The sequence below is a fragment of the Crotalus tigris genome, unplaced genomic scaffold (assembly GCF_016545835.1).
Source record: "Crotalus tigris isolate CLP2741 ecotype Arizona unplaced genomic scaffold, ASM1654583v1 scf7180000017666.379230911805:20528666, whole genome shotgun sequence".
Lineage (NCBI taxonomy): Eukaryota > Metazoa > Chordata > Lepidosauria > Squamata > Viperidae > Crotalus > Crotalus tigris.
In genome coordinates this window covers 16,064,817-16,081,918 of record NW_024096552.1, presented here as the reverse complement: position 1 = coordinate 16,081,918, position 17,102 = coordinate 16,064,817, and the positions used below count along the sequence as shown (strand labels likewise).

The following is a 17,102-nucleotide window of genomic DNA, read 5'->3' as shown; positions in this document are numbered from 1 at the left end:
CTATTTTAAGCATATATTGTAGAAACAACGCATGGATAATCCGATAAGCTTCAGATAGTTACCATAATAATACATTAATATGTAAATAATGTATGTATGGCCTATTCCCAACATTATAGATTTGGCTGTGCAGCAGCTTTAGGTTCATATCTGATAACAAACATTCCAAATAGGTACTTTGCTCATTCAGTTCAAATATATTGGTACTACAGTTCATAGAAATTCCAGCCAGTTGTATCAATTAGCATCCTTGAAGGGAAATTCTGGGAGTTCAGAGCCTCAGCCTGGCTAAATGGCACCAGATTGGACATGCCTAAAACATATATTTACCTAGGAGAAAGATCTATTGAGCAGAATGGATCCGATGTCTAAATAGAGATGCATAAATTGCTCTGTGGTTATGAAAGCATAAAATGTATTGAATTTAGTTGGCTATTTCCAATAAGAGAAAGTAGAATTATTCCCTTGGTTTATGCATAAAACAACTTGCAGACATTTCTATAACCAGTTATTATTTTTTCTTTCTTTCTGCTTTAGGTTGTACTTTTGTATGCCTCAACATATATTTTAGTATCACTAAGCATAGACAGATACCGTGCTATTGTGTATCCAATGAAATTTTTTCAAGGAGGTAAGAGATTTCTGCTGTAATTCTCCCATTATTCTCCCCTTCCCTTTAAGAAGCTTTATTTTAATCCAGGTGTGATTTGCTTAAAGACTCAATTGTTGCATTGGGACTCACCACCCTCCCGTTTTTTTTTGTTTCATAATCTCTTCTCCCCCCCCCCATGCTATAGCCATTTTTAAAAAAGCAAAGAAAACTCTCAAGTATCCCTTCTCCCAAAACAACAAAAAATTCTGAACCTGCTCACTTGGAATCGTTTCCACGTCTTCTGTGATTTCTGGGTGATTCAAATCCTTCAGGCATCAAAAGCTTGCCCATTTTTAACAGATAATTTGATACTGGGAGCAAATAATATTTTTTACTACAAATAAGATATTAGTTAATTATTTGTCATTTTTAGATGCAGTGCTCAATCCCTTGTTATTTTTCAGATGGCAAGGGTGTCACACTTATGTTTTTATTACCATTATTACAGTAATGTTGCAAAATATGTTGCTTTAAATGAATGCTGAAGATCTTTCCTTTTACAATCATGAGGAAAAAAATAATACTTTCAAAGTTATTAAATTATAAAAAACCCAGACATGGATATTTTACATCAGCAACAAATTCAAAGATTTAATCAGAATAAGACCTTGACATACACATCTTATTACTTTGAATGCAACAAGGTTTCCATTCACATTGAAGGAGACTTTCATTGCACAAGTGGGGTTTCCAGCTAAACCCTGCAAAGTTGTCCAATTCACTCTTTTCATTAGTCAGCTGCGCCTTTTCTCTGCAATGTTTCCTATGAACTTTCCTCCCAATCTCACATTTACTATAGTATACAGTAAAGGGTCACAGAATCAGTTCCTAGGACCTCCAGACAGACTGGAGTATCTCTGCAGTACGTGTCCATGGCATCAGACGAGGATGACAAATTGGATGATTCAGTACAAGATGGTCTTTATGGGCACAAATAATCTCATATTCTGTTAAGAAATGAAAGACAAATGGGACAAAGATGGGGTACTGCTGGAATTTGTCCCCAATTTCTCAACCTGAAGGGGGAACCATAAAGCATATTCTTAAATATATTAGGATTATCATAATGGGGTGTAAGTATCTTGATATTCTGTTAATTGCAATGTATGGCTGTGAAAGTTGGACCATAAGAGGCTGAGCGCCAAAGAATTGAGGCCTTTGAACTATGATGCTGGAGAAGACTTCTGCGAGTCCCCTGGACTGTAAGGCGATCAAACCGGTCAGTCCTAGAAGAGATCATCCCTGACTGCTCTTTAGAAGGCCAGATCCTGAAGTTGAAACTCAAATACTTTGGCCACCTAACGAGAAGGAAGGACTCACTGGAGAAGAGTCTAATGCTGGAAAAGATTGAGGGTAATAGAAGAAGGGGATGACAGAGAATGAGGCGGCTGGATGGAGTCACTGAAGCAGTAGGTGTGAGCTTAAATGGACTCCAGAAGATGGTAGAGGACAGGAAGGCCTGGAGGAACTTTGTCCATGGGGTCGCAATGAGTCAGACATGACTTCGCAACTAACAACAACAACAACATTTGCTTTAGCTATTTTCCTTATACATCTAATTAGTTTAGTTTATACATCAGTTAGTTTTATTTGTTTGGAAAGGATTGAGAATATATTGTACTGATATTAGATTCCATTACTTCAACTTTCTGTAATTCATTGGGTATTAAAATACAAGTTCAGCATAATGCTGTAAACTAGATAGATTTCTCCTTTTTATATGTAGCTAAAATTTCAGGAAACTAAGAAGGCTGGGATATATTGAAGAGCAGTTTGGATGGAGGAGAGTGAGGGTGAGATTGAGAATGAAAGTGAAAGAGAGTCAGAAATTGCTGATAATATCATTAAAAAAAAGAAACTTCATTGAATCCAGGAGATTAATTTAGAGAAGTCTAATTCTTCCTCCTAGACTAAGAAGCTCTACTTCCTCTCTGGAGTTATTTCATTCTGTAGAAATTATAAAAATACAAAAAATACAACTTTAACTTCTCCACTGGGTAGAAAATAACAAAATTTTACTTTCAGTAACACTTTTTTCAGCATTATCATCCATGTGATTAAAAACATATACAGTACATAAAGATCCAAAATAGAATAAATTAGCAATCCAGACTGTCAGGACTGCACTGTGTCCAACATTTGTGATGATGATGATGATGATAATGATGATGATAATGATATAATAATAATAATAATAATAATAATAATAATAATAATAATAATAATAATAATAATAATAATAATAATAGAGAAAGTCATAGAAAATGATAAAATTAAACTTCTCTGGGACTTTAGAATTCAAACAGACAAGCACCTGCAACATAACACCCCAGACTTAACAATTGTCGATAAGAAAGACAAAAAAGTCTGGATAGTGGACGTGGCAGTGCCTGGAGACAGCAGAATAGACGAGAAAGAACTGGAGAAGATAACAAAATACAAAGACCTACAAACAGAAATAGAAAGACTGTGGCAAAAGCAAGCAAGGGTAGTACCAATAGTCATAGGCTTCTTGGGTGCAATCCTAAAACAACTGGAGCACCACTTGAACACCATTGGCATTAACAAATTCGCTATTAGTCAATTGCAAAAGGCGGCCTTACTAGGAACTGCTTCCATCCTGCGACGATATCTATAATACCATCAAACATCCACATCTGCCTATCCCAGGTCCTGGGTAAGGACTCAATAGGTAGACAAAATGCCAAATCCAGTCTGAACATCTGGTTGACTGTGCGATGATCCAAAATAATAATAATAATAAAAAAGTTGGAAGGGACCTTGGACGTCATCCAGTCCAACCCCCTGCTCAGACAGGAAACCCTACACCATTTCGGAGAAATGGCTCTCCAGTCTCTTCTTAAAAACTTCCAGTGTTGGAGCATTCACCGCTTCTGGAGGTAGGTTGTTCCACTGGTTAATTGTTCTAAGTGTCAGGAAGTTTCTCCTTAGTTTTAGGTTGCTTCTCTCCTTGATTAGTTTCCATCTGTTGCTTCTTGTCCTGCCTTCAGGCGCTTTGGAAAATAGCTTGATTCTCTCTTCTTTGTGGCAGCCCCCGAGATATTGAAACACTGCTATCATGTCCCCCCTTGTCCTTCTCTTCATTAAACTAGACATACCCAATTCCAGCAACTGTTCCTTATATGTTTTAACCTCCAGTCCCCTAATCATCTTTGTTGCTCTTCTCTCATCTACTTCTGCTGACTGCTGGCTGCCAGCAGTTCATCAGTTCGAATCTCATCTGCTCAAGGTTGATTCAGCCTTCCATCCTTCTGAGGTTGGTAAAATGAGGACCCAGATTGTTGGCAGTAATATGCTGATTCTGTAAACTGCTTAGGGAGGGCTGTAAAGTACTGTGAAGCACTATATAAGTCTAAGTGCTATTGCTGTTGCTATATGCTAAATAAATAAATAGAAACATCTTTCATCATCAGACTGAATGCATCCTTTCTTTAAAAAAAACACATTACTTTTAAGTACGAGATGTTATTAACACTCAGTCTTGACCAGATCTCGACAGACTTGAACAAAATAAAAATCAATGTAAAGAAAAGTAAGATTTTACAATTATGCAAGAAAAACCAAATGTACAGGTACCTATTAAGTGAAATATGGCTGAACAGCAGTAACTATAAGAGGGATCTTAAGTGGACAGTCACTTAAATATGAGCCAGCAGTGTGTGGTGGCAGCCAAAAAAGTCAATGCAATCCCAGGTTGCATTTACAGAGGGATAGAATCAAGATCACATGAATTATTAGAATCGCTTTATAAAGCCTTAGTAACATCACACTTAGACTATTGCATCCAGTTTTGATCACCGTATTATTAAAAAAATGTTGAGACTCTGGAAAGAGTACAGAAAAGAGCAACAAAGATGATTAAAGAGCTGGAGGCTAAAACATATGAAAAATGGTTGCAGAAATTGAGTATGTCTAGCCTAGTGAAAAGAAGGACTAGGGGTGACATGATAGCAGTATTCCAATATTTGAGGGGCAGCCACAAAGAAGAGGGGGTCAACCCATTTTCCAAAACAACAGAAGGAAGACAATGGATGGAAACTAATCAAGGAGAGAAGCAACCTAGAACTAAAGAGAGATTTCCCAAAAATGAAAACAATCAACCTGTGGAATGGCTTGCCTTCAGAAGTTGTGGGTGCTTCATCACTGAAGGCTTTTAAAAAGCCACTGGACTTCCGGTGGTTAAAGCGGTGGAGATGGCGGCTACTTTGTAGCCGTCCTCCTGAGATGGTGTTTGATCCGCGGAGCACAGCGTTCATCAGCTGGCCCGCGGCTCGCAATCCCCTTCCCGGGCGAAGGGAAGGGGTAGAGATCGCATGAATAGAGGTAGAACCTCTTAACCCTCCCTGGATTTTTTTATTTTAGGGGGGTAAAAAGAGTGCTCCCTCGGAGTTCATTGCCTTCTCCGCCTCTCAGCTGTCTTTGTTTCTTCGGAAACAAAGTGAAACGCCGCTACCATCTCCGTATTTAAAGTAACCGTGAGTAATCTTAAACCGGACAGAACTGTTTAAAGGATTTTATTTATAGTTTAGTTTTATTTTATTTTTATTTAGTTTATTTAGTTTATTTAGCATGTGTTGATTTTTTCTTATTTTTTAAGCTTTCTCTTTTTCTTCCCGGGAGGAAAAGTGAGAGTGAAAGTAAAATGGCGTTTTGAAAGTTTTTTTTTCTTTTGAAAGACGGACTGGTTGAACTGTTGTTTAATACTGCTTTCCTTTTTAAGTTTTTCTTTATCTTTTGGGAGCTTTTAAATTGATTCTATTTTATTCTATTTTACCTTATTTTTAACTTTTGGACTATTTACTTTTTATTGGTATTTTTATGAAGAAAGAAAGATAAATTGAAATGGCTTCAAAACGACAACCAGCTACTACAGCTCCTAAAGTAACTTCTTCTCCTGCTACCTCTACTGTGCAACAACAACTTAAAATAATACCCTCAGTGCAGCAACCTAAAACTACTCCACCCTCACCCCCCCCATCTGGCACATCAGCACAAGACATTAAAGAAATAATGGTAAGTGCTGTGTCACAGTTTAGGGAGGAAATGAAGCAACTTTTGGAACAGAATAAATCTGAAAGCAAGGAAGAAATGAAGAAAGAGATGAAGGAGCTTTTAGAACAGAATAATACTATATTGAGGGATGATATACTTCTAGCTTTATCTGGAGTGGCCTCAGTGGTTGTGAAGCTGGACTCTAGAGTGGAGGAAATTGAAGAAACAGTAGAACTTCTTGGACTATAAATTCCAAGATATGGAGAAAAAAGTGGAAACTTCACAAGATGATATTCTTATGTTCCAGTATAGACAGATGGAATATGCTTTGAGAATAAGGGGCCTGAAAGAAGATAAAACTCAAGATCTGATGGAAATGGTGATTAATGACTTGGCTGTTATTTTGAATATAGACAAAGATGAGTTACGTGGGGAAGTGGAAAGAATTTATAGAGTTAATTCTTGGATTGCAAAACAGAGGAATCTGCCTAGAGATGTGGTGATATATTTTGCTAAGAAGTCCTTGCGAAATCAGATTCTGCAAACTTTTTACAATAAAAGATTCCAGATTGCTGCTCAAGATATTATTATTTTAAAGGAAATTCCACCTAAAATTTTAAGAAGCAGAAAAGATTTTGCTTTTCTAGCAAATGAACTTAAAGCAAGACAAATGTCATTTAGATGGGAGATTCCGATGGGCATTGTTTTGAGCCATGCGGGGACACGTTATAGACTTAATACAGTTGCTAAAGCTAAGGAATTTTATAAAACGGTCCTGGGTGCAGGCTCACCTTTGCCCATGATGCATAAAGTCCTGAGTGATAAAGAGATGGAACAGAAATCTGAAGATACAGGTGCGATGACTGCTGGACAGGTGGTATGGATGTCTCAAGTAGAGGTTAAAGAACAGAGAATGACCCGTGCAGCACATAAACGTAAAGAAAAAGAACAACAGAAAAAAGAAAAAGAAATCAAAGAATCTACTCAGCAAATTGTTTCAGTGCCGGTGGGAGGAGCAAGACCCAAAAGCTCTGCAACTTATTCTTCAGTAGCAGAATTTGAGGGGATCTTCTCCAGGCTTAAGGCCAAGGGAGATGGCAAAGCTCCTGACTTGGAATGTTAATGGATTAAATATTCCTCAAAAGAGAAAAAAAATTTACCATTATTTGAAACAACACAACAATGATGTTATTTGCTTGCAAGAAACTCATATTACATCTAAAGACCAAAAATACTTAAACAATCCTCGTTTGGGATCTCATTTTGTATCTCCCGCCCCTGGGAAAAAAGGGGGTGTGGTAATTTATGTTAAACAGAACTTATCTGCTACCCTGTTAGAATCAGATCCTCATGGAAGATATGTTATGCTTGAACTTGGTTTATACGGCAAGAAAATTCTTATTGTGGGGTTGTATGCACCAAACCAGCAACAGGAGCAATTCTATAGGTTGTTACATCAGAAAATAACTTTGTTGGACTATAGATCTGTGATTTTAATGGGAGACTGGAATGGTGTCTTAGACATACAAAAGGACAAAAAAGGCTCTTCTACTTTTTTTAAACAGGCTAAACTACCTAAAGCCTTCTTTGACATGAAAGAAGATTGGGAATTGAGGGACTATTGGCGTGAACGTAACCTAGAAGAAAGGGATTTTACCTTCTTCTCAGATAGACACCAATCTTTTTCAAGAATTGATTTCTTTTTGATTACAACAGACTTATACAACAGGGTGAAGAATGTAAAAATTTTTCCTAGGACATTGTCTGATCATAGTCCAGTATGGATGGAACTGTTTGCTGAGAAAGAAGACAGGAGATCCTGGAGGGTGAATGAGAATTTATTTAAACAAGAAAAAAATGTTCATAAATTAAAGGAATGTTTAAAGGAATATTTTGCTTTAAATATGAATAAGGGAACATCAATGTCAATGGTGTGGGATGCAAGTAAAGCTTTTATGCGTGGTATCTTGATAAAAATGAATAACTTGCATAGACAGAAACAGACTCAGAAACGTAAAGATTTAGAAGAGGAGATTAAATTAAAAGAGAAACTTTTAATTTCAAATCCTTTAGACGAAAAGGTGAAAGGAGCTTTAAAACTGTTAAAAACACAATTTAACATGTTGATGGCTGATCAAGCTGCAACCAATTTACTATTTATGAAACAAAATACATTTTGTAATGCTAATAAACCAGGGAGATGGTTGGCTTATCAGTTAAGAAAGAAACAGAAACAGAGGAATATAGATAAAATAAATTATAATGGTAAATTGGTCTATCAGAAAGAATTGATTAAGAAATCCTTTTTAGAATACTACCAAAAATTATACAAGAGTGCTAATATTCAAACTACAGACATAAACAATTATTTAGGTAAAGTTAACTTTCCTAAATTAACAGAAGATCAGGAAAAAGAGATTAATGGCTTAATTACTAAAGAAGAAATTGTTACAGCAATTAAACAACTGAAATTGGGCAAAGCGCCGGGTACGGATGGGTTGACATCTATCTATTATAAAACTTTAGTAGAAGAGATGACTCAACCATTGTGTGAATTGTTTAATAACTTATTACAGGGTTTAGAGATCCCTCCATCTTGGCGTAATGCATTTATATCATTGATTCCAAAAGACAATCAAGATCTTACATTGCCTAAAAATTACAGGCCTATATCTCTTTTAAACGTGGATTATAAAATCTTTGCAAAAATCTTAGCTAATAGGCTTATGGGGATCTTGCAGCAGTTTATACATAAGGATCAATCGGGTTTTATAACTGGAAGGTATATGAAAAATAATGTTAGACAAATTATTAACTTATTAGAGTATCTAGAAAAGAATAACCAAGTCTCTGCAGGCCTGATATTTTTGGATGCTGAAAAAGCCTTTGACCAAGTGAATTGGCAGTTTATGTTATGTTTAATTAAGGAGATGAATTTTGGACAAAATATATTACAAGTATTATCTAATATATATCAAAAACAGACTGCTCAACTTATTGTAAATGGGGGTCTGTCAGAGGCTTTTGTAATAGAAAAAGGAACAAGACAGGGATGCCCGTTATCTCCGTTATTGTTTGTTTTAACATTGGAAATTTTGTTGATTAAAATTCGGGAGTCTCAAGAAATAAAAGGAATAGAAATTAATAAAAAAGAATATAAATTAAGAGCCTTTGCAGATGACTTGGTTGTTACTTTGTCTCAACCTACCTGTTCGGTGGTAAAATTATTACAATTGATTCAACAATATGGATGTGTTTCTGGTTTTAAAATTAATAATAATAAGACCAAAATATTAGCTAAAAATATGACTAATGGTGATAAACAGGTTTTAGTTAACTTAACAGATTTTGAAATTGTTGATAAGGTAAAATATTTGGGGGTCACATTATCTGCTTCTAATGCAAAACTGTATAAAAATAATTATGAAAAGCTGTGGATGGAGGTACAGAAGGATTTAAAAAACTGGAACAATCTACAGTTATCCCTTATGGGTAGAATTGCAGTTATCAAAATGAATGTCCTGCCAAAGTTTATTTTTTTGTTTCAAATGTTACCTATTTTAAAGAATGAACGTAATTTAGATGAATGGCAAAAAGGTATTAATAAATTTGTTTGGGCAGGGAAAAAACCAAGGGTGAAACTTAAAATAATGCAAGATTTTCGTGAGAGAGGTGGACTCAAGGTACCAAATATGAAATTGTATTATGATGCTGTAGTATTAACATTGATCAGCGACTGGGTGAATTTAACAAATATAGAAATACTTCATTTGGAAGGTTGGGACTTACTTTTTGGATGGCATGCCTATTTAATATTTAATAAAAAAGTGGACTGGGTTTTTAAGTCTCATATTATAAGAATCTCTTTGCTTAGAGTGTGGAGAAAGTATTATAAAAGTGACTTCAAAATACCATTATGGGCTATACCTCGGCATGCCATAGAAGGTATAAGGAAAGGGGTTAATATGGACATGGTCTCTTATGCACAGTTACTTAGATGGGATGGCCAAGATTGGCAGTTAAAATCTTTGGAAGAATTAACGCACGAAAATTTAACTTATTCATGGTTCCAATACAGACAAATAGTGGACAGATGGAAGATGGATTGTAAAATGGGCTGGCTCAGAGAAGATGAAGTTCTTTTAAAACAAGTAAGAGATCAAAGGCCAACCCATATTAAGAGAGTTTATGGGGTTTTAGTGGAATTGGACTCAGAACCTGAATTAGTTAAAGATTGTATGATTAAATGGGCACAGAATATTGGTGAAACGATTTCAATGGATACCTGGGAACTTATTTGGATAAGAAATGTTAAATTCACACAAGCGCAAAATTTAAGAGAGAATTTTTATAAGATGTTTTATAGATGGCACCTTGATCCAAAGAAAATGTCTATTATGTACCCTAATCTGCAGCCGAAATGCTGGAGATGTGGACATTTGGATGCTACTTATTATCATACTTGGTGGACGTGTAAGCATATAAAAGCTTTTTGGATTAAGATATGGTGGAATATCCAAAGAATTTTTAAACGGAGGGTAAAATTTACTCCGCAATTATTTTTACTAGGTATTGTTACTGATTGTGATGCTAAGGAGGTTATATTGATGTTAAATTTGATTACAGCCGCTAGGCTGTTAATAGGGCAATATTGGAAGAAGGAATCCTTGCCTACTTTGCAAGAGTGGTTTCACAAAGTTTCGTATCTGGCAGAAATGGCAAAGATTTCGGCTTTTTTAAAGGAGCAATCTCAAGAGAAATTCTTTGCAGTATGGGAAAAATGGATAAATTTCATACAATATAATTTGGATATGGAAAAATATCATTTAGCTTTTTTATAACTTGTAATGATTGTTTTTTCTTTTTTCTTTCTTCCTTTTCTCTTTACGTATTATTACTTATATATATATATATATTTTTATATATATATATGGTCTATTTTTCGTCTACTTTTTTCTTTTTTCTTTCTCTCTCTCTTTTCTTTCCCCTTTTTTTTCTCTCTTTCTTAGTATATATTATTCATTTTAAAGCTTATGTTATGCATATTATTATTACATATATTATTATATATATTATTATTATGACCTTTATTATTTTTATTAATTATCTTATAAATTGTAAACGTTATTTTTTAAAATTTGTTAAATAATCCTATATTCAGTTCTGGGAAGTCGGGGGGGGGAGGGTGGGGTGGTTTGGGAGGGGGGGGATGTTTATTTGTAAAATTTTTGAAAAATTTCAATAAAAAAAAAAAAAAAAAGCCACTGGACACCACTTGTTTGGAATTGTATACGGTCTGCTTGAGTGGGGGTTGGACTAGAAGACTTCCAAGGTCCCTTCCAACTCTGTTATTTGTTCTATTCTGTACCACAACTCTTTATTACTAACCTTGCTGTCTAGGTTAATAGGTACAGAATTGCTCTAATAAAAGCTATTTTTGATTTCCTTCCCAATGTCCTTGATGCAGAAGCATTCAGCAGGGAATAAAAAGGTATCTTACTAGAGGATAAAGCAAGTGTTGCTTTTATTGCATGCCTAGTAATCAAAACTACTTTGCATGAGATGCAGTGTGCAAGGAAATCAACATCAGTGCCAGTTTACTTCATTTTAATTTTAGTGGTTTGAAAGGAAGGTTTAAATTTCTCATCTCAACATCATCATGATCATAACTGTGGAAAAAGGATAGTCTCTATTTTTTAAGGTCTAAGATTTAAATATGATTTCCAACCTAGAAATACAGATACAGTAATCCTTATTTAGCCAATGCTCACATTTACAACCTTCGTAATGTCTCTCTCAGTTCCACGTCTGCCATTGCAATCAGTTAGTACATATGTTTTGCCTCTTCCCCCCCCCTACGTCTGCCCACTCCTCCAAGAGTGGAGAGATTACCTAAACAAACTATCTCTTCATAAGCTGTTTTTCTCTGCAATGCAGTGCATCCCTAAAAAGCGCTAACCACACGTTCACAAGCTCAGCTGTGTGACCTTAAGTAATTGATTATAACCTTTTAGCTGCCTCACACTGACAAAGCTCAAATCAGTTTCACACTGAAAATGTTAAATGACTTGTGGCTTGCAACTATGAGCCCCCCCTAGAGAAACAGTCATCACTAGTGCATTACGTTCTACATGTGTTGCCCTTTTATGTGCCTGCTTATCCTTTTGTAATCCCTTCCTGTCCAATGAAAGTTAATATCCCTTCTTTTCAATTCCCTTCTTGCTAATTATCCACTGCTGGGTTCAGCATTCCAATGGATAGGGGAATGGGGAGAATGGACTATAAGATTTGCCCTTTCACCAGATTTTTGTGTGAGTCAAGTTCTGGAAAACGTCCTGTCATTTGGGTTCATATGGCTGTTTGGGATTGTGTCCTTTTGACAATGTAAAGCAAGAAAAACAAATAAAATTGTAAGCAATGTCATAGTTATGTGATTTTCACTTAATAAGTACTTTGCTTAATGATCAAGTTGCCAATCTCAGTTACATTTGCTAAATGACGACTAGCTGTAAACAAAATCTAATTTGCTTTCCACTGACTCTATGCATTATCCTAGTTGCTACATCTTTTCCCGGAGTAGAGAAATAAACAATGACTCATCCATTTACTTGCTCTGTGCAGCTTTCCTGAATTTCTGTCAACAGTTTTAAATTTGCTGCCCCAGATGTTGAAGTATCACAAATAAAAAAATAGTTTTAAAAAGAGACCAATTCATACAGAACTGTCTTAGGTAGCACCACATGCTGTACTTTGTAATGATGCCAGAAGAATAAGAAAAGTAAATTGTCATCTCCTATCCATGTTTCTGAATCTCCCAAATGAACACAGTACAAAACAGAATTGGATTAGAGGGGCTTTAGGTCAGAAACAACACAGCTTTTATTTTTTTATGAATGATGAGACAAACAAGCTTCTAAGGGATCCATAAAATGTTTTACCCACAACCCACCTTATTTATTTGCAGTGAAACCTCTGTATGGTATTAATTCCTCCAAAATGTGTGCTAAATTGAAATATATGACATTTGCTTCTATTTAAAGAATTCTTCAGATTGTTTGGAATACATTGGACTTCATCTATTATTTTAGAGGTTTGTCTAGACATAAATCCTTGTCCATTGCATCCAAAATCTGATAAAGGGAAGGGCATTCCATTAAGCTTTACCGTATTTATTCATTTAGTTTTTATGCTTTTGAAAGCCTGAGAAGCTTGATTATGTGAGCAGTCCAATGCAACTTTAATTCCCCTTGATATAATTCCTTTAATTCCTTCCTATGCATCATTATTTCAGAGAGATGTTATGAAGCTGAAAAAGAAATATCAAGACAATGTTTAAAATCACTGAAGAATTTGGTATGCTTCTTGACAGTTAGGCAGCTTGGCTTGTTGTTATTCTCCAAAGATAGCAGCAGAGTGGTCCTGCTAATTCCCTTAACTCAGTGTTTCTCAACCTTGACAATTTTAAGGCATGTGGACTTCAACTCCTAGAATTCCACAGCCAGCATTGCTGGCTGTGGAATTCTGGGAGTTGAAGTCCACATGCCTTAAAATTGTCAAGGTTGAGAAACACTGCCTTAACTGAAGATCTTGCAGATGGAATCAGTCTTCCTGGTTGCAAATCATATTTAAATGCTGACAATGACTTAGAGATTCTCCTATATAAAACGTCACTTGGATTTGTTTTTTTCTGCTGTATTTCTTTGTGTATTAGCTAAGTTCCTGTTGCTTTCTGTTAAGACTAGAATGAATAACAGACATTTTGATTGACTTCTCAATGAAGAAAAGACATCCCATTTAAATTTAATGTGATAACTTCTTAATTACACATTCTCTTTTACAATAAAATACTTAGCAAGCAAAAGGTATTAATTAACAGTTATGTTAATTACAGCTAAATTATCTTTTTTTCACAGAAGTCAGCCAATTACATTTCTCTGGAGAACTATTCTAATCCCCACTGATACTTTGTTTATGCTGAAAATTAATGAGATTTTCTTTCCCCCATAACCAGAAAGACAGGCAAAAATTCTCATTATCATTGCCTGGGGCCTCTCTTTCTTGTTTTCAATTCCCAATCTCATCATCTTTGGGAAACGTCAACTATCCAATGGAGAAGTACAGTGTTGGGCTGACTGGCCAGATGATTCTTACTGGATTCCTTACATGACCACAGTTGCCTTTCTGGTGTATTTTATTCCTCTGATTATTATCAGGTAAGACTATTATGCAGATAACTCTCAGACATACTACTCCAGGCATGGGTTTTATGTATCTACGGAAGATTTACATTCATTTTAATAAGGGATCAGTCTTCATGAGAAAAGAATTAATAGTGCCTAGTCTTACTCTTTCTAACTGAAATAAACAACTGCAGGCAAAAATACATATAAATATTTGTACTCTTTGATTTTTTTTCCCTGACAAGTTTGTATGAACAGGCCTGAAAAAAACTTGAATGGAATCAAATTGGCAAAAACACATAACTGCTCAAATGAATTCCTGCAGGGATTGGAAAATATATGCAGAGAAATTAATTTAATGGTATAAAGTCCTCGAATTCTGGGATAAGTATAAAATAGCCATTGAAACAATAAAACAATAAAAGCAACTATTTATAAAACCTAAAAATCGACTGTCTTAGCTTAGAAATTAATGTAAACAGAGAAGGGATTTTGAAATGAATTCTATGCATGCAAAGCAAATACAGGCTGGAAATAGACTGGGCGTAGTTTTATCTCACCGCAGCTATGCTAGAAGAGACAGCACCCAAAAAACCCTTACAGACTTACAGTGTTCTCCAAGCTTCAGCATTCTAAGAAAAATTAGATTAGAGCAAGAAAACACTCTTTTCTTTTCTTTTCTCTTCTCTGAGGGGTAAGAGTGGCTATCTTCAAATGTTTCTCCAATTTCAGGAATTATGCCAAAGCTAAATCTTCCTTCCTTCCTTCCTTCCTTCCTTCCTTCCTTCCTTCCTTCCTTCCTTCCTTCCTTCCTTCCTTCCTTCCTTCCTTCCTTCCTTCCTTCCTTCCTTCCTTCTTGTTATGTATTAAGTATAATCTTAATGCATTATGATACTAACGAACCTCCAACTGTTTTGGAGGGAAGTTCAAAAATTCAAGTTTAGGCAGGAGTGAGCTAACGTTGTGATTGGCTAATGCCCTAAAGGCAGAAAGTATAAATTGCAAGCATTTTGCTGGTTTTAAGCAGTTCTGTTCTGAGTTAATAAATACCGTTGTGCCATACCAGTCTGGTTATTGCCTACGAAATAGTGGTAACGAAGGTGGGATTCTGCAGAGGAGAGAGCTGTTGCTAGCCAAGAGACTGAAGTCACTGGCTAATAGGCTGGGTAAAGAGCCCCGGCAAGCCTAATTCTCACCCCCACCTACCAGTAAGCCACACTGGAGGCACGCTGAAGTCACTGGGTGTCAGACCAGGGACAGAATCCTGGTGGGACCACGTCCCCGCCCTGCCTGCCAGTAAGATACACTGAAGGCACAGAAATCCTGAGGGATCTGTCCCAGGACCAAAAGGCAACACAGCTCTTTCTGTAGCAGAGAAAGTAGTAACCAGGACCTCACAGAACTCCTGGAATGGCCAAACTCGGAAGACTCAATGAGTTTGACATCATCCACCCGGAACAGTGGAGCTCATATGTCTCCAGAGTAGACACTTACGGGTGAACCAGGTCAGAGACAATAGCCTGAAGGTGGCGACCCTACTCTGTGTATGTGAGCAAGTAACATTCGACATCACAGAAAATCTGGTAGCACCGGCCAGCATTGAGTCAGTGACATATGCAGACCTCAAGAAAAGGTTGAAAGAACATTTTGAGCTGAAACTCTCCATAATAGCGTGGCGCCATGCTTTTGAGCAATGAGAGCAGAGGTCTGGAGAATCGGCAGCTGAGTTCATGGTCACACTTCGTCAAGCTTCACGCCACTGTGAGTTTCCAGATTTGGAAGACTGCCTCAGAGATAGACTCATTTGCAGTCTGCTGAATAGAGAGCTACAACAGCGCCTATTTGCCATGGAAAAACTGACTTTCCAAGACGCTTTGAAGGAAGTCATGGCAGATGAGGCTGCCAGAGGAGCAATGAAGGCTCTCTGGCCAACAAAAACACAGACTAGCTCTGCAGTGATCCACCACCAGACCGCAGATGGACCGGGGGAGACTGACAAAGATGATGAGATCGATCGGTTGCAGAGAGAGCCCCCCAGATGGCTTCACTCAACACAGCAAACAACGGCTCCACAGAACTGTGCTAGCTGTGGGGGACAACACAACAGGGCAGAATGTAAATTCCACACAGCTGTTTGCCGCACCCGTGGGAAGCAAGGGCACATTGCCAGAGTCTGTAGAGGTCGCCAATGAGAAACGTGAACTGCGACTCCACAGCAGAAAGGTAAAATAAGGGAGGTTGGAAGTATCCAACAAACAGGAGCCAAACGCCCCCTCAAGAAGAAATTAAAACTCCAGATTAAACTTCAAGGGGTCCCATACTCCATGGAGCTAGACACTGGGTCAGCCCTATCAATCATCTCATACAAGACTTTTGATTGCATTTGCAGACAAGGCAAAAGGCGAGTTTCGCTCAAGCTATCAAGCCTCATACTAATGGACTTCCAGAATTGCTGTGTTCCCATAAGGGGGGAAGCCACCATTAGAGTTAAGCTCAGGAGTTTGAGGGTCCCCTCGGCATTGTCATAGATGTACAGTGCACCAGCCTCATTGGACTGGACTGGTTCGAAGCCCTGGGCATCAGTGTGACAGATATCCACTGCAAACAAACAGCTGACCTAGCAGCAGTTTGCCAACATTATGCTGATGTTTTCAGCACAGAGTTGGGACAATATAGACGGGCGCCCATTTCCCTCATTATTGATCCTGCAGTCAGTCCAATCCGAGTGAAACCGCACAGAGTGCCCTTCGCACTAAAGTCAAAGATTGACATGGAACTGGACAAACTGGTGCAACAAGGAGTGCTCCAACCAGTGGACAGTAGCCTGTGAGAGACTCCCATAGTGACCCCAGTGAAGCCAAATGGGGATGTTCGCACAATAAACAAGGTACTACAGCAGTGGTTCTCAATCTTTTTAATGCCGCGACACCCAACCGGTCATAAATCGAGGACTACCCAACTGGTCGTAAGTCAAGAACTTTCCCTGCCCGGAAGCGCCACGCATGTGTGGTGCCACCTCCTGCACCGGCCGAGGCGTAGCTGGCAAGTGGCAGAGACAGAGCAGGCCGACCACCAGCTGGCCCAGCCCAAAGGAGGTAAAGCACCCGCCGGGCCCCATGCACACCAGCAACCCTCCCTGCGCCTGCCAGCCTCCCACCTCCCACCCTGGCTCTCTTTTATTTGCATTTTTAGTAGTTGCTCAGCAGGGAGCGGTGGAAACTTCCAGACAGCTCGCCTTCGCTGCAGACAACTTGCAG

At 37.5% G+C, this 17,102-nt stretch overlaps 1 protein-coding gene across 1 annotated transcript in view; it reads left to right on the top strand.

Annotated features, from left to right (window-relative positions):
* Positions 1 to 17,102, top strand: part of NPSR1 (neuropeptide S receptor 1) — a 113,862-nt gene that overhangs the window by 75,657 nt on the left and 21,103 nt on the right. The window contains exons 4-5 of the mRNA XM_039336356.1: positions 538 to 631; positions 13,677 to 13,878. Coding sequence (XP_039192290.1) covers positions 538 to 631; positions 13,677 to 13,878 — 296 coding nt within the window. The remainder of the gene's footprint in view (positions 1 to 537; positions 632 to 13,676; positions 13,879 to 17,102) is intronic.